Source organism: Peromyscus californicus, unplaced genomic scaffold (assembly GCF_007827085.1).
Source record: "Peromyscus californicus insignis strain IS unplaced genomic scaffold, ASM782708v3 Scaffold_4__1_contigs__length_199733344, whole genome shotgun sequence".
Taxonomy (NCBI): Eukaryota; Metazoa; Chordata; class Mammalia; order Rodentia; family Cricetidae; genus Peromyscus; species Peromyscus californicus.
The window spans coordinates 194,762,882-194,786,247 of NW_026294562.1; the positions used below are offsets into that span (position 1 = coordinate 194,762,882).

Below are 23,366 nucleotides of genomic sequence, written 5' to 3' on the forward strand. Positions count from 1 at the left end.
AGAGGTGCAGTAGCTCAAATCATAGAATCTAAACAGGAAACTTCATGTCTCAGTTAGTTGGTTCATTTGGAAATGAATAATTTAGAAGATCATTAATTTTCTCAAAGTGAGAAATAAATGGATTTCACTGGATGTGTACATTATATTAATACGCAAATATAGATGTATCATAGAAGCAAAGAATCTCTGAGACAGAGACACTAAGCAAGGTAGAATCCACTGACTTCCTTTGGTTTGGAAAATCATGATGTCTCAATCATTTTGCTGGGTTCCATCCATCATGGGATTTTGGCCCTTTATCTACCCACTACAATTGGAATGTCATCCTCTGATGTAGACTGTTAAAACCAATCTCAGTTGTTTTCTTATGAAAAATTTCTTGCTTCATTCTTGTGACCAAATTATCCAAAGAGGAGTTCATCCCTGAGCTCTTACTGCCTGTTGTTTTAGATGAAATCATGGTGCCTACGGGTGCAGAAGAAAATCTATAAACATATTTTCCAGCTTGTTTTTCACCTGAATACAGGACCTCAGATGCATAGCCCAAGGGAAGAAAGAGTTCCAGAATTCTCAGTGGCAGTGGAGGATGTATAAGAAAGTGCTCATAGTGTGACAGCTCTCTGGGTTACTGTGACAGACTCACCCATCAACAAGTTAGAAGTGCATATGGTCACAAGAGCTTGAGCTAAGTATTAACCTGCTGGACACTGTGAGATCTGGATCCATCAGACTTATGTCTGAGCAGACATGTGTGTTGGTGGGACGTTTTCTTTTGGTTATTATTATCAGGATCTTGTTTAATCACAGTCGTGCATATGCCTACAGCTCCTCTGAGTGTTATTTCAGAATCAAAGAAGATTTTCACCATGAAGGAGATGTAACCATTGGTGTATTTTTCCCAGTTCATACTGTGTACACAGCCAGGAAAGTTCCACATCCTTATCTGCTGAATATTTACACTGACTTTCTCATACAGTAAGTGTTGTTTATTTATGCTGTTTGAGAATTCATTTTACAAATGACCCAGGTGATATGTGTACTCAAGCTCCCATGCTTCTTATTTTTATCATGAAAACTCCTCTTCCAATCGAAAATTCCTTATTTAATTTTATGTTATTCTTCATTTATTTTCTATTTTCAAAGATGATATAATAAGTTGCTTGTTTGTTTATTGATTTTTGTTTCCAAATATGACAATTGAAATATTGTATCTTCTTTGGCCATGCGATTACAACATATTTCTCATATTAGGTTTTAGAGGGAGGATGGTATTATCAAAGCTTACCTGGCTCTTCAGGACACTCTAGAAGTCTATGTACTCATGTAAAAAGAGGTGATGCCACCAAACGTTGTCACTATGGAGGGATGTGATGGTAGAGTAACAAGTTTGCATCTGCTAGATACCACTGATTTAGCAGTAAGAGTGTCAGATTTAGAAGTTGGCAATAATTTCTTGTTGTCAAAACACCTGTGCTTGTCTTCAAAGTTTTTTAGTTAAATTAATTATTTACTAATATTTTACTACCAGAAGCATTTTTCCCTTTTACATGTCTTTCCATGTATTTCTTAACAAGTTTTTAATCTCATTATCATGGATGTGGTCATAAGACACAATGACAAGACTGTGGACACTTAGGGTTGTTACTTACTAAGTCAGAAATAAAATTAAGTTTGTGGTAGCAAAATATTTTTGTTACTAGAAAAGAGTAATATGCATGTCTTTCTCCCTTTCCATTCCTCCCTCAAAATCTTCCATTGTATAATACCCTTCCTAATTTTTTTCATACACGTCGGGGAACTAGAAGTGTATGTATCTCACAGCTAAAATTATTTTGTAAGGCTTCTGATTACATCCTTTATTACACTGTGAGAGTGCATTTATATTTTCAAAGAGGGAATATGTCTGCATTCTAAGTTTCTTTGTCTCTTTTCATGAACAGAATTTTTACATACCTAGAAATGATCATCTTAATTACCAAGGTTAAAAAATGTATTAGCTATGGCAGGAATTTTGCTTCAAAACATTGGTTTAAGTGTGGTATAAACTTTTAAACAGATTTTACTTTAGGGCTATTATAACTATTCAGATGGTATGATATATTAACATAAAATTATATATCAATTTCCAGATTAATGTAAGTTTTCTTTTGCGGCAACTTGACTTAGTTTATTCGACTGCACATGATACAGACTTTACAAGGCATTTTTACCAAAATTTTTGTGTGTGTCCATGCCCACTCATACCTCAGGTCTTACATGCAGGTGAGAGATGATCTGTGGAAGGACAACTTAACCTCCCACGATGTGTGTGTTGACATCAAACTCATTCAATACTCAGTGCTGAGTTTTTGCCCAAGGTAAACTCTATTTTTTCCATATGACAAATCCTATTATACACAATGCCTGTTATCCTTCCAAATTAAAATTGGTACTGTCTCTAGAAATGTATGAGATGAAGAACATGTCTGTTCCATTGACTTTAAATTTTGGTTGACTAGATATGTCAAATTACATTACCCCAAATCTTCAAAAAGTTATGCTAATAATGTGACAAATATCCATGTATCATATGAATATTATCTTTTACTATTTGGATGTTAGGGGTTTTTCTCCTCTACTATAAATATATGCCCTTTTGTGAGCAATTTCATACATCAAAATCGAAAAACATTTCCTTTCAGCTTATTCTAAAATACTTTGCAGTGGGATGCTTGTTTTAAAATTTTTATTACTTCATTTTATTTTGAAATTGTAATATAATTGGAGTATTTCTCTTTTCCTTCCTTACCTACAATCTTTTTCACATACCTCTTTTTCCTCCTGCAGTGGTTCTACCTCTCTGAACCAGAGCTACCCCTGTGTTAAAGTCTTTATATAGAGTTCCTGTTCTGCCTTCAAATTGGTTGTAAACCCAACCACATGACCACCACGTCAGGGCCTGTCTGTATAGGCCCCCAGGTTTTCCATGATTGGTATTGAGATTAAAGGCATGTGTATCCAATAATGGCTGTATCCCTGAACACACACAGACTTACCCAAGCTCTGCCTAGGATTACAAGCATACGCCACCACTGCCCTGCTTTCCTATGGCTTGCTAATAGCTCTGAACCCCAGGCAACTTTATTTATTAACATACAAATAACATTTTAATACAAATAAAATATCACCATATTTCCCCTTTTCTATTTTAATAAAAAGGAAAAAGCTTATAACTAACATAAGAAAAACTATACACAAAGTACAATAACTATATACAATATATACAAGTAATAAATACCTAAACAATGTCTAGTTCATTTGTATTTGACAAATTCAGAGAAAATAATTCCATTATCTATCCTATTGTATCTAATTCACTTTCTATCCTAATTAATCTTCAACTATAACTAACTTATCTTCAACTCCCTCAGAGACCCAAGAAGGAAATAATATTAACTAACAAAAATAAAAACAGGAAGTACATGCAAGCAACTTGTGAGTTGACAGAAACAGCCAGCTGCCTGGACAGTCACCAGAGGTTTCTCTGCAATGTTGGGGCATCATCTTCAGCCTATAGGCTTAGCGTATCTGACAGACTCATTTGTGAAGTAGGATGTACACAAGGTCAACAGTTCAACCTCACATTGGGTGAGAGCAGTCTATATACCAGAAAAACCTGAATTCCACTAGTGTCATGTCATGATTCAGGATTTTAAATTCTGGAAATTGTTGATGTTTTTTGAATTCAGCTGTCCATTCTTCTTGGCTATGTGTGTATGTGGCTTCATCTCAGCATCCCGTTCTTCTCCACATCCCTCTATTATATGCCATTCTACTATTGAGAGGTTTGAGCTTAATTACTCTTCAAGAATAACTGTTTCAGCTACTGTCCCATTGCACATCAGAAGCCATCGGCCCACTGCCTGTTAAGCTGCCTTCGAAGAAAAGGGCACTGTAACTTTCCTGGATTGTGAAGGCCACTTCAGGGATGGTGCCATATTGCCCTGGCCTCAGAAGATGCCTTTTGATAAAGCCATAACCACACTTATTTTGACAAGAATCAGTAGTCCTTTGTTTTGTGTCCTGTCTGTCCTGTTTGTCAGCAGTTGATTCGAGGATACTTTGTTGTCCAGTGGCTAACTTTTGCCACAATGAAAGTTAATTCCAATTGCAGTTTTTTTCAATACCCATATTTTCTCTGAAGTAGATTGGTACTGCCAGGAGCCAACATGTCTCATAGTCATAACACAAAAGAAAAATTTTCTAAGTTATTAAAACATTTTATGCCATATTCTATAGATCTCTGAAGGGTTTGAAGATAACCTGTCTATATAAAATATATCTACTCAATCTTGAAATCATACCTAATATAACTACAAGTTCTATTATAATGTCTAACTACTAACTTTCATTTCTTTATATCCTGATAGTTGGTAATAACAACATTCAAGGATCAGAAAATTGCATTACATTGTTAAATGAACTGTACAATTAGAAATATACATATAGAATTTTCTAACAATATCAATTTCAATATATATAATTTGTATACAATATAAAACAATCCAATCCAATGTAAAGTATTTACATTTTTCTTTTCTTTTCTTTCTTACTTTTTTTTAAATAAGAACATTAAATCTAACCTCCTTTGCTTAGCCTTTTTCCTAACCCTTGACAACAACTTGTAACCAACCTCCCTAATCAATGAAAATTATCACAGACCCAAAACCCATTAAAAGACCAAAAAACCACCCACCCCATTCCACCTCTTTGGGAATATGGGCATCGTATTCTTGAAATTGCTTCCTGCTGGGTATGGGCAAAGTTATCTTTATCCTGAAAAGAAAAATTTTAGGTTAATTGTCAAATTCTAGGAAAGGTAACTATATCCTCCGTTATCCAGTCTGTGTATAATGCCGAAGTTCAGGGTTTATCTCAAATCCTTATTCAAGTAGTCTTTGAGACTGGATCATCTCAGCTAGCTCTCTCAAAATTGCTCTGAGCACTTTGTAGTTCAAAGCTGAACTGTATATGATGCTTGTCAGCTTAGTGATGTTATTATTGTACACATGGAATTGTTGTTGTTGTGGGGCCCCATCTTCTTCCTGGAGTCTTCACTTGATGTTAGGCCTGGCCGTGATTACCTGTAGAAAACTGATAAGAGATTCGAACACAAATACTATATATGCGGATTTTTAGAATTAGTCAGCACTCTATATGACCATTTATATCTTAACAAAGTTTAAAATGTATATATATATATATATATATATATATATATATATATGTATGTATATATATATATATTAATCTTGTAAATTTTGATATAAAATTTATACTTTAAGAAAAGTTTAAAGAATCAGAATAGAATCAATGAGTTGAGATTAGTAATAGAATAGTCCCTCAATTAATTTGGCTTTTCTCCTGTCCCATAGCAGAAGAAGGCTCTTTTCTTCTGGCATGATACAGGGAGTTTGTATTTTCCTTTTAACAACATACTTGAGTTTAAAGAAGGAGAGAGCCATTCTCCAACTCCAAAGTCATCTTTAAAATTTAATTGAACTGGGACTATTAGAAGACCAATACTGTTAAATCTTTAAAGAAAAGCAGAAACAAACATTTAGGAAGACAAAATTTTTTAGATAACATACCCATATGCCATTTCACTTTGTTTCCTGGGATAGATGATTTGTCCCTTTTCTTCAGTTGTCTTATTTGTCCAGTGTTCTTCAAATTCCTTAACCTTCATTCTCCTAAAAGACAAAAACAAAAACCTTTACCCAAGGTTTTTTGGGAATGTTCCTTTTTGGCATGTTATTATCTGATTAAATGAAAAGTCATGTGTTACTGGTATAAGTTAGTTTAAATTGGATGTTCATGATAGTTGATAAACTATCACCTCCTCTAATCAAGAGGTCTCTCTTGTTCAAATCAAACCTTTATCAATTTTGATGGTAAACACAGCTTATCTTCTCCAGTAGAAATAAAAGCAAAACCTTGTCCCCGATGTAACACATATCCTGGTTTCCATTCTGAGGTCAGCACATCCTTAAAGTATATAAGTTGATTTAATTCTGTAGTTTTTTCTATTATCCAATGTCTCTCTGCAGCTGTTGTTCCTTTCTCATTGGCACTGAGAAAATTCAAAGTTAATAGAGCATTATGTAGTCTATTTCTGGGGGGTTTTGTTACTCCTTTTTGTTTATTTAACATATCCTTTAGAGTTCTGTTTGATCTTTCTATAACTGCTTGACCTGTAGGATTATGTGGTATACCTGTAATATAGTTTATGTTATAATAAGCAAAATACTGTTTCATTTTAACAGAGACATATGATGGAGCATTATCAGTTTTGATTTGTGCAGGTATACCCATGATGGCCATAACTTCTAGCAAATGAGTGATTACAGAATCAGCTTTTTCAGAACTCCAAGCAGTTGCCCACTGAAATCCTGAATAAGTATTGATAGTGTGGTGTATATATTTCAATTTTCCAAATTCTGCAAAGTGAAACACAACATCTGCCAGATTTCATTCCTCTGAGTACCCTTTGGGTTATATCCAGCTGGTAATGGCATTTGATTGTAGAAGGAACAAGTAGGACATTTCTTTACTATTTCTTTGGCTTGTAGCCAGGTTATGGAAAAATCCTTTTTTAAACCTTTACTATTGACATGATGTTTTTTTATGAAAATCTGAGGCCTCCAGCACATTTCCTATCAATAATTCATCAATCTCATCATTGGCTTGTGCTAGAGGGCCTGGCAGACCAGTATGGGATCAGATGTAATTTATATATAAAGGATGACTCCTTTTCCTGATTGTATCTTGTAATTGAATAAATAGTGAAGTTAATTCTGAAGCATCAGGGATAAATTCTGCAGTCTCCATATGTAATACTACTCTTTTTTTTTTTGGTTTTTCAAGACAGGGTTTCTCTGTATAGCTTTGAGCCTTTCCTGGAACTCACTTGGTAGTCTAGGCTGCCCTTGAACTCACAGAGATCCACCTGGCTCTGCCTCCCAAGTGCTGGAGTAATACTACACTTTCAGCATATTGAGAGACAGTTACTACATTGAGAGGTTCTGAAAAATACATTAATACCAACAGAATAGCATACAATTCTGATTTTTGAACTGAATTATAAGGACTTTGAACCACTTTACTTAAATTTTCTGATTTGTAACCTGCCTTTCCTTGTTAGTTGGAATCTGTATAAAATGTACAAACTCAAGATATGGGTTTTTTCTGCACAATTTGAGGCAAGATCCAATCAGCTCTCTTTATAAGAAAAATTCTATTGCTTTTGGGATATTTGCTGTTAATTTCTCCCAAAAAATTACTGCAAGCTTTTTGCCAAACTTCATTTTCTATCCATAATTTTTTAATGTCCTCCTTAGTTAAAGATATGACAATTTCTGCTGGGTCTATTCCTGATAATTGACGAAGTCTCAATTTTCCTTTCCAAATCAAGTCAGAGATTTTTTTCCACATAAATTTTTAATTTTTTATTTGGTTTATTTGGTAAAAATATCCATTCCGATATAATATCTTCCCTTTGCACTAATATTCCTGTTGGAGAATGCCTAGAAGGTAAAATAACCAAAATGCAATCCAGCTTTGGATCAATACGATCCACGTGCCCTTCATGTACTTTGTTTTCTACCAAGGCCAATTCTTTCTCAGCTTCAGGTGATAATTCTCTTGGACTATTTAAGTCCTTGTCACTTTCTAAGATTTTAAACAAATTATTCAGTTAATCATTTTTTTACCCCAACAATAGTTCTTAGATGAGAAATGTCTCCAAATAATCTTTGAAAGTCATTAAGAGTCTGTAGTCGATCTCTCCTAATTTGCACCTTTTGAGATCTATTTTTTGTAGTTCTATTTTATATCCTAAATAATTAGTAGAATCTCCTCTTTGTATCTTTTCAGGAGCAATTTGTAATCCCCACCGTGGCAAAATTTTCTTTACTTCTTCAAACATTGTTTCTAAATTTTCGGCATTTGAGTCAACTAAGAAAATATCCATATAATGATAAATTATAGATTTAGGAAATTTTTTACGTACCACTTCTAATGGCTGTTGTACAAAATATTGGCACATAGTTAGGCTATTCAACATTCCCTGGGGGAGAACCCTCTATTGAAATCTTTTAACCGGTTGAGAATTATTATAAGTAGGCACTGTGAAAGCCAATCTTTCTCTGTCTTTTTCTTGTAAAAGTATTGAAAAGAAACAGTCTTTTAAATCAATAACTATGAGAGGCCATCCTTTTGGTAACAGAGTAGGCAAAGGAATTCCAGATTGTAGAGAGCCCATTGGCTGAATTACTTTGCTAATTGCTCTAAGGTCTGTTACCATTCTCCATTTACCAGATTTCTTTTTAAAAACAAATACAGGAGAATTCCAAGGATTGGTTGAATCTTCAATATGATGAGTATTTAACTGTTCTTCTACTAGCTCTTCTAAAGCCTGGAGTTTCTCTGTTGTTAAAGGCCATTGCTGAACCCATACAGGCTTGTCTGTTGACCATTTTAAAGGTAGAGCTCTTGGTGTTTTTGGGAGATTATCAGTTGTTGTGCCCTGTTTTTGTATGACATGGATGGCTGGTGAGCACTCATTAGAATAATATCTTCAAATATTTCTCTCAGAAACATGTACTAGTTTATGATTTGTTTCGGAGATTAGAGGGATATTAATCTGATTATTCCACTGTTGTAACAAGTCTCGACCTCACAGGTTCATAGCTATGTTAGCCATATATGGTTTTAATTTCCCTTTCTGTCCTTATGAACCTATACATTCAAGCCATCTTGCACTTTGTTTCACTCGAGATAATGTCCCAATTCCTAACAGTTGAACGTTTACCTCCTGAAGAGGTCAAGTTGGATTCCAATATTCTGGCGCAATTATGGTAATGTCCACACCTGTGTCTACGAGACCAGGCAACAAAACACCATTTATTTTTATTGCTAGTTTTGGTCTTTGTTCATTAATAGAAGTTTGCCAAAAAATTTTCTTTATGTTTTTTCCTGAATTTCCTATTCTCTCTGTTTCATCATCTCGACCAACATGATTTATTCCAATAGGCATTTGGTTATTTAGTTGCTTTGAGTAGGGGTTTCCTCTACGACTGCAGGAAAGGTTTGAACTGGATTTACTGTGGGGGCCTGCCTGAGACCCCTCTGGGTGTTTCCCGAAGCTTGAGGCAAAGGATTACCCTGTCTGTCCCTTGTTTATCTACATTCGTTGGTCCAGTGTTTTCCCTTACCACACCTTCTGCATACTCCAGAAGGAAGGGGCATTCTGTTGCCAGTGTTCCTTGAAGAAACATTATTACTAGGAATGACCTGTTTACAATCCCTTTTCAAATGTCCTTGCTTTCCACATCCAAAACATCTAACATTTCTCAAACCTTTTGAAATTGCTTCTCCTACCCACATATCATTATGGTCATAAGCCTCAACATTAACTGTGTCTCTAATCCAATCTCCCAAAGGTGCAGATCTTGCCTATAATGGCCTGATTATTCTTTTGCATGCTGCATTTGTATTCTCAAAGGCCAAAGATTCAATTATTATCTGACTAGCCTCTGAATTCAGGACCATTCTCTGTACTGCTGAAGTCAATCTTTGTAAGAAATCTGTGAAAGATTGTTTTGGGCCCTGTATAACCTTTGTAAATGACTCAGTTTTCTTCCTGGTTCTTCAACTCTGTCCCATGCATTCAAGGCTGCCGTTTGACATAGAACTAGGGTTTGGACATCATATAAACATTGTGTTTGTACTGAAGCATATTGGCCTTCTCCAATAAGCTGATCCTGGCAGATTTGTATTCCGTTATCCCTCCATTGTTTTTCTATATATTTAGCCTCATTATTGAACCACATTTTCCACTGGAGATTTTGTCCAGGTTCAAGAACAGCCTGTGCCAAATCCCGCCAGTCCTTTGGTAGAATCCTATTACAAGTTGACCAAGTGTTTAACATTTGCTTTACATATGGGGAATGCATGCCATAAGATGCTATTGCCTCTTTAAATCTTCCTAAGTCTAACATTTTAATTGGAATACAAGTATTTTGTTCATTCTCTTCATCAGGTAGCTGCTGTATGGCTACTGGATAAATTAAGGGTGATCATGTGAAAATTGGCTTTCTTTCTGTAACCTTATGATCCAATTTTGAAACAACTTCACTGTTAATTTCTTCTGTCTGAATTTGAATTTCTCTATAATTCATTTTTGAATTTTTAACAAGTTTCTCAACGACTGTTATCCTGACAATTACATTGACTATCTTTTTAAATAGTAAAATGAGGATAAGAAAAGTAATAAACTGAATAATTCTATCAATATTAACCTTCTCATATAGTTGTTCCATTGTCAGAGTGCCTAAAATTTCAAACAAAGCCCAATTTTCTTCCAATGTACACATAAAGCCCATTTCTTTTAATGTAGAAAAAAAATCTCTTTCAAATAGATATGTTAATTGACTTACCAAGTCTGCATAGAACAGTAGAATCTGAGGGAATTTCAAAACAGCCACCTCGTCTTCAAGGTGTGAATCCAGAGAGAGAGAGAGAGAGAGAGAGAGAGAGAGAGAGAGAGAGAGAGCAAGAAAGCATACCCGCTTGAGCTGAGTCAAGACTTGGCTTTACAGGCAGGGACCCTGTTCGGCAGGGCAGGCCTGAGTTGTTTGTAGCAGTTGCAAGTAGCTCCAGCTGTGGGTCAGTCAGGACTGGGCCTGAGCTAGGGAGCTGGGCTGCCCAGGCCGGAAACCGGACCTGCCACCAAACCAAGCCAAGAGGTTTTTAATGGATTCTTGTCACGTTGGGCGCCAAATGTAGATGTAACCAACCTTCTTATTAAATAAGAAACACAGAATCAATGCAAAGAAGAAAGCCAAGAGGTCAGAGCTAAGATCTAAAAAATTACTCTTCCTCCTGCGGTGGTCCTACCTCTCTGAACCACAGCTACCCCTGTGTTAAAGTCTTTATATAGAGTTCCTGTTCTGCCTTCGAATTGGTTGTAAACCCAACCACATGACCGCCTCATCACGGCCTGTCTGTATAGACCTCCAGGTTTTCCATGATTGGTATTGAGATTAAAGGCATGTGTATCCAATACTGGCTGTATCCCTGAACACACAGAGACTTACCCAGCTCTGCCTACCAAGTGCTAGGATTACAAGCATACGCCACCACTGCCCTGCTGTCCTATGGCTTGCTAATAGCTCTGAACCCCGGGCAACTTTATTTATTAACATACAAATAACATTTTAATACAAATAAAATATCACTATATGTATTTGTCATCCTCAATCTCCTCTCCAGCAATGACAGAAGTGAGGCTTGGACCGTAATCCTATTTTCATACCCATAGTGAAAACAAAGATTCAGTAAGTGGTATAAGAGCAGGGAGTGCAAGAACCTGAGGACCAATGGAACCTTATTATTAATGGGCCCATAGTTCAGAGACATTCCATTTGAGAATAGCATCTATGGCTTCCACTTTCTTTATCTGGGTGTGGTGGGTCTGTGATGTTAGTGCACCTACATTCACCACCAGAGGAGTAGAGAGAATGACCTTATAGGGTCCTTAACAGATTAGCTCCAGTGTCTGTTTGGCTACTCACTTGACACAGAGGATATCACTCTACTTAAACAAGGTGAAATTAGTGGTGGACTCAGAAGATGTCTGAGTATCTCAGACAATTCAGGGAATAGCCTGTGTGGAGAACTGGAAGGCCTTTTGTGAATTGATAAGGTAATGATTAAAGAGTTTTGTCAACTGCTTGTCCCTGAACCTGGGAAGCAGGTGGGGAATTTTTCCAAGTATAATCTCATGGGTATTAATCCCTCCCTATATGGGTAACAGTAAACTGAGAAACAGTAAAGGAGGAAGCTTATCCATCTTTTTCTGGACTCTAATGAGAATTTTGTTAGAGTTTCATTTGATGTCCTGTTCATTCTTAATGCCAGCTCAGAACTCTGAAGTCTAGATACACAGTGAAGTTTCTGCTCTATGTCTAAAGCCATAGCTATTAATTAAGAGGGTTTGGGTTATGAAAATCAGGATATTGCTGGATACTATTGTTAGAAGGAAGCCAAATTGGAGCACCAATTTAAGCCTGAACTTTTTAGCTATTATTTGAACACTTTTTAGTCTATGTGGGGAACACTTTTAAACTCTCAGAAACATTATCTTTAAGAAAGTTACAAGTACATTTCCCTTCTGCAGCAAGCCAGATCTTGGTTGAAGTCAGTTTTTTCAACATTTGACAGGGTGTTGTTCTTTCATTTGGATACCTTCATGGGTGAGGACTCTCTGTTTTTGATTTACTTTAACACAATGCTGGTATATCGCTGAGATATGCCATGCTAGTGTGTCGAGTATAGCTATAATGTACTGTAGCTAGAATTTTCCTGCCTTGCCCACAGTCAGGACAAATCTTTGTCACCGGCCAGTCCCACAGCCGCTCAGACTCAACCAAGTAAACACAGAGTCTTATATTGCTTACAAACTGTAAGGCTGTGGCAGGCTTCTTGCTAACTGTTCTTTTAGCTTAAATTAATCCATTTCCATAAATCTATACTTTTCCACGTGGATCGTGGCTTACTGGTGTCTTCACATGCTGCTTGTCATGGTGGAGGCTGGCAGTGTCTCCCCCCACCTTCCTGTTCTTTCAATTCTCCTCTCTGTTAGTCCCGCCTATACTTCCTGCCTGGCCACTGGCCTATCAGTGTTTTATTTATTGACCAATCAGAGCAATTTGACATACAGACCATCCCAGAACAACATACGTTGGTCTGAACAACTCAGAAAATTTTGTGGTACCAAGGGGAATAGCCTGGTGAAGGTTTGTTACCAGAATCCAGCTAGTTATTTCTGAGAGAATGAACTTTTCCTATGGTACCTTCCATCAACACATAGGTGATGGAGGAATGTCTTTCTGTATACTGCAAATAAGTTTTGCTCTGAATGGTTGATAAATAAAGTCATTTGGCTTATTGCAAGGCAGCTTAGAGACAGGGGGAAATTCAAAGAGACAGACAAGAAGAAGGCAGGGAGAGATGCCAGCAAGCCACTGAAGGAGCAACATTTAATGGGACATGGGTAAAGCCACAGAATATGTGGTGATACATAGATTAATAGTTATGGGCTAATTTAAGATATAAGAGCTAGCTAGCAAAAACCTTGAGCCATGGCCATGCAGTTATAATTAATATAAGCTTCTCTGTGTTTACTTGGGGGATACAAGTGGGAGAGGTTTGTCCCAACTGCCATCAGGCCAGGACATAGAAAATCTCCTGACTACATACAGTTTTGTACTGACCATATTTCTTTATGCTGTAGTCTCAGGTAGCACTGGTTTGTGGTATGTGTCATCAGAACATTACCAAGTTTTAGTGTCAGCTGTCAGACAGTGAGTTAAACTGTGTGCCCATGGAGGACAACAATTTCTAGGGAAAGCCACATACCCCCTAGGAGGGTCAAGATTTTTTAATGTCCTTTTTTCCAGCAGTGAGAAGCCATCTATCTCTAAAGATCACACAGTTGACATACCCACTTGTAAAATCATATCAACTGATGGTCCATGTATATAGTAGTGGAGTTTCCTTTTCCCCACATGAGATAATGGGCTAGATCAATCAGTTCCTCAACCTGGGATGAGGTTCCTGGTTTAGGCACAAATTATTTTATGAAAAGTAAGTATTGCATCTCCCATGTTCCTGGTTTCATCACTCATCTGGGGACAGTCTGGGGTGCTCATATAAGCACCTGTAGGTCATAATCAGGCAAGAGGAATAGCTGGATTGATGACAAACTGAACTCAGGTTGCAGTCAGTAGAATCTTGTACTGTGTCAAACTGTCCTGAAACAGATGATAATTTGTTTTCCTCAGTAGAAGACCTCATTTTCCCTAGATACTATGAGTATCAGATCTTAACACATTTAACTCAATTGTATTCTTTTATTAAGCCAGCAGTACCTTCCGCACATATTTGAAAAATAGGCCATCCTATGGCTACAGGGTCCAATCATTTGTACTGATGTATCACAGGAAATTTCTATGGTCCCAACATTTGGGCAAAACCCCTTTGTCTTTTGTGTCATGGACTGGCAATGAAAACGTTTTGAGGCATCTGGGTGTTCTAGGACTGGAGCCAAATTCAGAGATATGTTTAAAGACTTGAATATCATTCATTTAGTCTCAGTCAAGATTAGGGGATTAGTTCTCCTACTTTGTGCTTATGTATAGAGGCATTGCAGTTTCCACAAACACTGAAATACCCAGTTGCACCTAGGATTTCTGGAATCTGCAGTTCTGTGTGGTCTGTAATTTCCTCAGGTATGTTTTTATTCAATCTCTGCAGGTATAATTTTAAAATACACCAGTTGGTTCTGGCCCTGGTATTTGCCATTGAGGAGATCAACAGGAACCCTCATCTTTTACCAAACATTTCTCTGGGATTTGACTTCTATAATGTCCCATACAGTGAGAAAAACATTCTTATGTATGCTCTTATTTGGCTCACAGGCCTGAGTAGTCCTTACTGTAATTATAACTGTGAAAAGGAGAGAAAGACAACTGCTGCAATAACAGGACCATCGTGGGCAAAATCTGCCCATATTGGGACACTGCTTCAGCTCTACAAATTTCCCCAGGTGAGGAAATTGTATGGGATAAAAATGCAAATCTCCTTTGCTCACAATTCAGGTGTGTCCATAGGTAAAAAGGTATATTTGGATTAGTTAGATATCAATGACAATTGTCCAGATAATTAGAGATGGACTTCTATTTCAGTCACTTGGAAAAGAAAGGGGAGGTTGGAGTAGACAAGGAGGATCAATAAAAATAGAAAATAGGCCAGTAATTTTCTGAAAACTTCTGTCACAGAAATTTGCCTTTAAAATCAGGGTGAATCCATCATTGTGCTAACCATTTCCATCTGTTTCTGCAGAATAAGGATTGTGCATAATACCATTGTTCTTTCTCTTTTTTTTTCTCTTCAGCTCACTGTTGGTCCTTTTGAGCCTATCTTCAGTGACCGAGATCAGTTTACTTCTCTCTACCAGATGGCCTCCCAAGGCACAACTCTGTCTCTTGCCATGGTCTCTTTGATGCTTCATTTTGGCTGGACTTGGGTTGGTCTGCTTATCCCAGATGATCACAGAGGGACTCAGTTTCTAGCAGATATCAGAGAAAATATGGAGAAAAATCAAGTCTGCATAGCATTTGTTGAAATGATCCAAAGCACCTGGAATTCATTTTCACACAAATACTGGAAAAGTCTTGGCATCATCCAGGAAACATTGGCCAATATTATCATCATTTATGGTGACAATGATTCACTACTAGGTTTAATGACAAATCTAGGGCAACAGATTTTGACGAGTAAAGTCTGGGTCATGACCTCTGAGTGGGATGTTACTAATATTGCTGATTATTTCTTGCTAGATTCATTCCATGGAAGTCTCATTTTTTCACAACACCATGAGCAGGTGGCTGAATTTAAAAATTTTATCCAAACAGTTAATCCTTATAAATACCCAGAAGACAATTACCTTCCTAAGTTGTGGTTTTTGTTCTTCAAGTGCACATTTTCAGAGCTGGATTGTCATCTTTTGGAGAACTGTCAACCCAATGCTTCTTTAGAATTACTGCCTAGACATATGTTTGACATGGTAATGAGCGAAGACAGCTACAATACATACAAGGCTGTTTATTCTGTGGCCTATAGTCTCCATGAGATGCGTCTTCAGCAAGTACAAATGCAACCATTTGGAAATGGGGAAAGAATGATGTTCGTTCCCTGGCAGGTAATATTCCTTCCATTGTATTAGAGTATCAACAATGTGAAATTTTGAGAGTCTTCAGAGGCAGTAGTCTAGGTATTACATATTTCAGTATTTTACATATAGTATATGTATATATACATTCATATGCATACGTGTGTGAGTGTGTGTGTGAATGTGTGTATGTGTGTGTGTATACATCTGCAGGATATACTTCATGTGTTATCCTACCTTCCAGGTCAGTGCAGATCTTTGTGTTTTTTTTGCTGAAGAATAAGGTGCTAGTGGCAAGGAGGAAATGATTTTAATGAATATAAAAATTGTGTCACAAATAGCTGCACAATTTTTCATTGTAATGATTACACCAGAAACCTTAGAATTTTCTCAGTGAAACAATGAAAGCTCATTTTCTCAAGTTGTTAGTACATAAATGATTTCTTTTAGCCACTATTTAGCCATAAGTACCCACATTTTATTCAATGAACTTTGGGATGAACCCTGTATGTAAATTGGTATAGATTTCTTTGAAAGAAATTGTGATTTGATTCAATCAATACTCACCGATTCCATTGCTAAATTTGTGTAGAAGATGTTGTTGATACTGACTGTTCCTCAGATGTAGAATTGTATCCCATTAACTTAGGTCACCATTGCTGACCTTCAATGATACCTATGTTATTATTGTGTCCTACACCACATATTATGAACATTGAGAGTTATTTTATAATCCATTACTGGTCAAAATCTCAGACCTACATTAAAACATATTCTTGCATCACTTTCAGCTTCATCCTTTCTTGAGGACTATTCATGTGGGAGCCAACACAGCTTTAGAATGGAAACAGAAGTCAGATGATGATAAGTATGATATTCTTAACTTTTGGAATTTTCCAAAGGGTCTTGGAAAAAAAGTGAAAGTAGGAAATTTTTTGCCCAATGCTCCCCAGAGTCAACAGTTGACTTTATCTGAGAAGATGATACAATGGCCAGAAAGATATTCAGAGGTGGGTTATATATTATCTCATTGCATTAAACTTATAATAATAATACAAATATATTTCCCAGTATAACAACTTCTGCTTTTGAAATTAAATCCCAGTACTATAAAATTCCCAGTAGACAAAGACAAAAATTAACTACTAGAAGACAATGCTTTAACATCCCCTGATTCTTAAAAAAGGACGTTTTAGGCTTTAATTTTCTGCTAATATTCAGTGGTGCATGGGTTAAATTTTGTCCATTTGACACAAATTAAGTACACCTGAGAAGTGGTATATGCAATTCTCATAATGTCTCACAGAATATTCTGATGTCGAAAATCTCTACATTCACAACAGAAAACTAATTAAGTTATATTTTCTTGCTATGATCAAACACCATCACCAGAAGTGACTTTTGGAAAAAAATAATTTATCTGACTTATGGTTTTGGAGTTTTGAGTGTCCTTTATACTCAAGGGGCATGTCACTGTGTGGCATCCTTGGAGAGATGGGCAGGAACCTGAAACAAAATGTCTCAGTCCACACACTGGAAAACAGAGAGTGAATACTGGAATTGGGTGAGGGCCATACATTTTCAAAATCCACAACCACTGAAATAATTTCGCCAATAAGTCTGCAACTCTCAAGTTGCAATAACTCTCAAGATAGCACCACCATTAAGGAAATATATAGTCACATATCTGTGTTTATACTTGCTTCTTTTCATTCAAACAAATACACAATATCTCTATTAGAATTCCTTCACTGTTTCTAAAATTTCAGAGGATCATCTTGATTCCATGCTTAAAATTACAGAAGATAAACAGTTACAATTACTTTTATCCACCCCTTGAATTGAAATACTATAGCGTGCATGTGTATGTTATCTCTTGTTCTGCTACTGATGATACATACGTACCTAATGTAACATACGCAAGTGTTTCTTTTGATGACAGTATGAGCCTTCAGCCCTTATCTTTGGAAATTTATTGCTCTAGGAGTATGAGGTTCCTAATGACATCATATTCTGAGTCAATAGAAAAAAGTAAATACCAGGAGTCACCTTTTTCTCATTCTCAATTCTGAGACAACAGCCTATAGGATGGTGATGCTCACTCTTAGAGTGAATCCTTTAAACTTCTCTTTAAAAACACTCACAGGGATGCCCAACAATTTGATTACATGGTGATTATAAGTCCTGTCATTTTGACAAGCAAGATTTACAATCATAGTGGAAATACAATTTTCTCAACACATTAGAAAGCAAGCACAGACAAGATCCATCTGGAAGGACCATTTGACATTCTAGGTTATGTCTTCTATGACCCCCCTGCATCAAACTTGTCCCTACCTCATTATGATCCAAACTGTCTAATAATGGGATAATCCTCAGACCAGCTTTGTATAGATCACAGATGCTCAAATTCCTTTTCTACTTTTATAGGAATAAAACTTGCAAGTTAATTATGTGATATTAAAAAACATTTTTGAGTCTTTCAATAAACCATGAGAATTTGTTAACTTTGCTCCCATTTTTCTCAGATTCCTCATTCTGTGTGCAGTGAGAGCTGTGGTCGTGGATTCAGGAAAGTTTCCCTAGAGGGCAAGGCTGTTTGCTGCTATGATTGCACTCGTTGTGCAGACAATGAGATTTCCAATGAGACAGGTAAGAATAAATCTTACCGAAATGGTTCCACATTTCTACAGGATTCTGCATTATCTTAAAAATTGAAAAATATCTAGAGAGAAGTCAGAAAAATTTATTCCTTCTGTTATTTAAGATATTAAATGTGCATCACCATGTCTTGAAATAGTGCAGAGTAGACACTGAAATTTATAATTGATTTACATTTATGATCAAATTCAGCTATTGTTTCCTGCAGGAAACCCCTTTTCTCTGTAATAATCAATATGCTTTATTTCCCCACATAATTTAACACATAGTAATAAAGTGCACAAATTGGATGTTTTCCTAACTGTATTTCATTATTGATTAGAACTCTCCTAAATGTACGATAGGTTATTTTAATAATGATTCTTCCCAGCAAGAACAGAAAATTAGCAATTTGTGTTTGATATCCACATTATAAAATTATTGACTATACAGCATAACTAAAATTTCAAATTTCTTTAATGAATAGGATTATGTCCATTTTCCTGCTACAATTCTGAGAAACAGTATAAAAAACAATATCCTCAAAGCAGTTTCAACGGTCTGTTCGTGAGAGTTGTACCAAGACCTAAGAGCTGCAATGGAATATAGAATCTCCATTTAGAAGAATTGGTCATGAACATATTCACAGCATGTTTCATTGGGAAGAAAAATCTTTAAAAGCTAGTATTTCCATACCTAATACTAAATTTTTGACAATTTTTATTTCAACTTTGAAATTTTGAAATGTTTTCTATTCTTTGAGAATTTCATACTATGTTTTGATCATATTTATACACTCCCAAATCTTCTACTTTCTTACCTAACTTCTTTTCCCTTTGTTAAAAAAAAAACTCATTGAATTCAGTTTCTGCTACCCAAGTACTCTTTATAGTGTAGTCCCTGTTGGAATATTGGCTAATTCCTACTGCCATATTCTTAAAGTTTATAATGTCTTCCCCTTATTGCAGCTATGATGTCAGACAGCTTCTCAGTTAAGTTTAGTATTTTATGCCAACTCTCCATACATATTGGTATTTGGTTTACCCTGAGATTTCACATGTTATATGTGTGATATCAAAACTTGAATTTATATATTCAACTAACCAGCTGTGTCTGGAAGTTTCTATTCCCTTGAAGTAGTTCATGACCTCAGACTTTTGCATTCTTTCTGCAACTTCTTTCATGGAAATCTCACATTGAGATGTAAAAGATTGTGCCCTGAAGCTGTTATTCAAAAGAAACACAGTTTTAGTGAATATGCATGCACATATTCACACACACACACACACACACACACACACATACACACACACACACACACAGTAGTTTTTATTACATATATGATGTGCCTTTAGTAAGGAATGGAGTTATTCATGTGATTCATGCATTAAAAATTAGAAAAGTAAAAAAAAATGAACACCTCCACATAAAAGAGAAGGAAATAACAGAGACTGAGCTTATACCTTAAAAGTAGGTCCTAAGAACAGATATAACAATGTGTCACAATAGCTGAAGGAAAGATTATTTACAAGGTATATAGAAATAAGTTTTATTCTACTAAAGTGAATTCAATAATATATTAATAAAATTTGTCAACAAAATAAAATGAAAATCTGGTGATGAGGTTCTTTTTAAAATCATACAAAAAATGACTGTGGAAATCTGGCGTGCATAAATCACTGTTCTTGGACTTCAAATACAAGATGAATTTTATGAATTTTCAAGAGCAGAATATTATAACACTGTTTTATTTCATACTCTAAAACTATCTCAATAGTTCTGACCTTTCCCAATTGGAATGACGACTATTCACTAGTGCACTAATCAAGCCTGTAACAATGTAGTAATGCCTATTCATTAAAGCTTCACAGAGAAGAGTCAATATTAGAAAACAGGAAGCATTTTATAATGATAAGAAAATTGAGACTATGTTTAAGAAGTGTATTTTATGAAAATAATTTCAAGAGCATACTCCCTCTTTTGCACTATTCAAATTAATAATGTGGTATGAATTATGATGTGGTTTCAGAAATAAAGTATGTTTATGTATTGCAATTCAGTATTCTAATAACTTTCAAAAGAGATACACCAATAGCACAAGAGGCCTGAAGGCATATAAGAGAGAAAAGTGTAAGGTGTATTTAATTTATATCACTATAAAGAAGATGGGTTGTATGAAAAGCTACTAGTAATTGATAACTACTACCAAAAGAGGAATATCACTTTTTCTTTAAGGGTGTGGACTCTGAAATGTTGCCCATATTCCAGTTGTTGCCCCCATAATATGTAAATACTAGCATCACTGAATAGACTCAGTGAGTATTAAAATGTAAAAAGAAGAGATAAGAGAGCACATTAAATTGGGAAGTAAAAGTGGGAGAAGTTGAGGGATGGAGTAAGAGCAAAGAGGGTTGAGTTAGATCAACACACTTTATAAGTTCACATGAATAATAACTGAAATAACAGATAAGGAAGTTGGGTGGTATAAATATGAAAGTGTTCACTACAGAGTTTGTGTTTCTTTGTCCCTGAGAAAAAAAGAAAGTGATGTAGATAGCAGTTCTGTCAAAAAGTACAGAGAAATGTCTTAGAATAAAATGAATAACTTCAGCTTGGATTCAAACTAATCTTGATTTCTGATCAGATATGGATCAGTGCATGAAGTGTCCAGAGAGTCATTATGCAGAGACAGAGAAGAAACACTGCCTCCAGAAAGCTGTGAGTTTTCTTAACCATGAGGACCCCTTGGGGATGTCTCTTACAACCATAGCTCTGTGCTTCTCTGTACTCACAACTGTGGTTCTTGGACTCTTTGTGAAGCACAGAGACACTCCAATTGTCAAAGCTAATAATAGGACCCTTAGTTACACATTGCTCATCACACTCACTGTCTGTTTCCTCTGTTCCTTGCTATTTATTGGCCATCCCAACACCGCCACCTGTATTCTGCAGCAGATTGTATTTGGAGGTGCTTTTACTGTGGCTCTTGCCACTGTGTTGGCCAAAGCTATCACTGTGGTTATTGCCTTCAAGGTTACTTTTCCAAGGAGAGTGGTGAGGTGGTTAATAATATCAAAGGCTCCGAACTTCATCATCCCCATATGTACTCTGATCCACCTTGTCCTCTGTGGAATTTGGCTAGGGAACTCTCCTCCCTTCCTTGACCAAGATGTTCATGCTGAACATGGACATATCATCCTTGTGTGTAGCAAAGGCTCAGATTTTGCCTTCCATGGTATACTGGCATATCTCTGCTCCTTGGCACTTGGGAGTTTTACTATGGCTTTCATGTCACGAAATCTTCCAGACACATTCAATGAAGCCAAGTTCCTATCATTCAGCATGCTGGTGTTCTTCTGTGTCTGGGTCACATTCCTCCCTGTCTACCACAGCACCAAGGGGAAGGTCATGGTGGCTATGGAAGTCTTCTCTATCTTGGCTTCTAGTGCAGCCCTCCTTGGCTTCATTTTTGCCCCTAAGTGCTATATTATCTTAATAAGGCCAGATAAGAACTCAGTTCATCATATCAGGAACAGGCCGCATTCTAGAAGGAATAACCCTCTCAAAACCTAGTTCAAAACTCAATATAGTTCTCATATTAAGACATGAATTTTGAAGATGAAGTCCAGTTGATCTCTACTTAAAATATGTGTTATTCATTTACAGTATGGGTTTGATTCTTTGTGCTTTTACATGGTCATCTCCTTACAGTTAAATTTCTGTCTACAGTCATCCAATTGTACAAGAGCCTCTTTATACTGGAGCTATTGGAGTCATCCACACTTGAAATCCAGTTTGTATTTTCATAAGAGCAGGACCTCAGTATATATCTGGGCTTTTCTGAAACCTTCTGTGAATATCATGATATTTTGAACGCATAGGGATCTACCTACATCTGCCTCTGCTCTTCTGAGATAGACAGCCTCATACCACCCCTTCTGGGATTAAAGATGGCCAGTTCACAACCCCACCATATTCTTCTATAATATAGACGGCTAAGAATTATGTTATTGATTTAAATTGCTTCAAAGCATCAAGTATATTTTCTTTTCCAATTGTACTCATTACATGTTGTTTTAAATTTTGAAAGTGTTTTCCTGCAAAATTTGTGGTAAAATATGTAGATCCAAATTTTTTTTTATATTCAACTTTTATTATACCAGATTTGTACAAGAACATCCATCTGTTTCTTAAGGTCTCAAGGCCCTTCACTATATTATTTTTTCGTTCAAGTTAATGTAATTATACTGAAGAATATGGGATTTCCAAAGGTAAATGTAATCTTTTATGAACATAATATTTCATCAGTCATTAAATAATATGTTGCATTCTAAGTTAGAATGTAGACTTACAACGAATTATATTTTATTACCCAATGTCTAATGTCAGTCAACCAGAACAAGTAACTAGGTCTAACTACCTGCATCCCTTATTTGCCCTCATATGACGTGTGTCATTTTTCCACCTGTTTTACTTCTAGTTGACTACCCTCAGTTGCCTTCAATATGGGCATTTGCACATCATTTATGTGAATGCTTCTTCCAATTATAAGCTTATCCTTGATTGAGTATATACTCCTCATTTAACATCATAAACAGCTTACAACATGCCACTTTATTATTACATATTTCTCCAGAATTCATCACCATTTCATACAAATACATACAATATATGAAGTAAAATATTTTCTATTTCCACATCATTAAATAAAAGCAAAATTTTATAAAATTGTTAGACTTTTACTACTGTGAGTTTTGTCCTAGCTGTGGTGACTCTTTTGCTTTTATGTCTATATACTTGGCTAGGAGGTTTCACAAATGCTATTGTTAGCTGTAATTGAACATAATTACTGTTTGTGAAGAGGGAAACCAACCCTAGTTATGGGAACCAAAGCAATAACCAAGAATTAGTGAAGTCTTGGATCTCGGAGGAGAAGCTACAACTGCCGCTT

At 36.1% G+C, this 23,366-nt stretch overlaps 1 protein-coding gene across 1 annotated transcript; it reads left to right on the plus strand.

The window, feature by feature from the left end:
- The first annotated feature begins 733 nt into the window (after positions 1-733).
- On the plus strand, positions 734-21,988 carry LOC128124293 (vomeronasal type-2 receptor 116-like). The gene is made up of 6 exons (XM_052760454.1): positions 734-975; positions 14,359-14,650; positions 14,999-15,805; positions 16,567-16,785; positions 18,304-18,427; positions 21,060-21,988. The coding sequence occupies exons 1-6, from the start codon at positions 734-736 to the stop codon at positions 21,986-21,988; spliced, it is 2,613 nt and encodes an 870-aa protein (XP_052616414.1).
- The last annotated feature ends 1,378 nt before the right edge of the window (positions 21,989-23,366 follow it).

What these genes read in the sequence shown, in the direction of transcription:
- LOC128124293 (XM_052760454.1), top strand. Translation starts at nt 734, where the DNA reads ATGTCTGAGCAGACATGTGTGTTGGTGGGACGTTTTCTTTTGGTTATT. An exon ending in TACACTGACTTTCTCATACA is followed by an intron (nt 976 to 14,358) that starts GTAAGTGTTGTT and finishes CAATCTCTGCAG; the next exon opens with GTATAATTTTAAAATACACC. An exon ending in AGCTCTACAAATTTCCCCAG is followed by an intron (nt 14,651 to 14,998) that starts GTGAGGAAATTG and finishes TTTTCTCTTCAG; the next exon opens with CTCACTGTTGGTCCTTTTGA.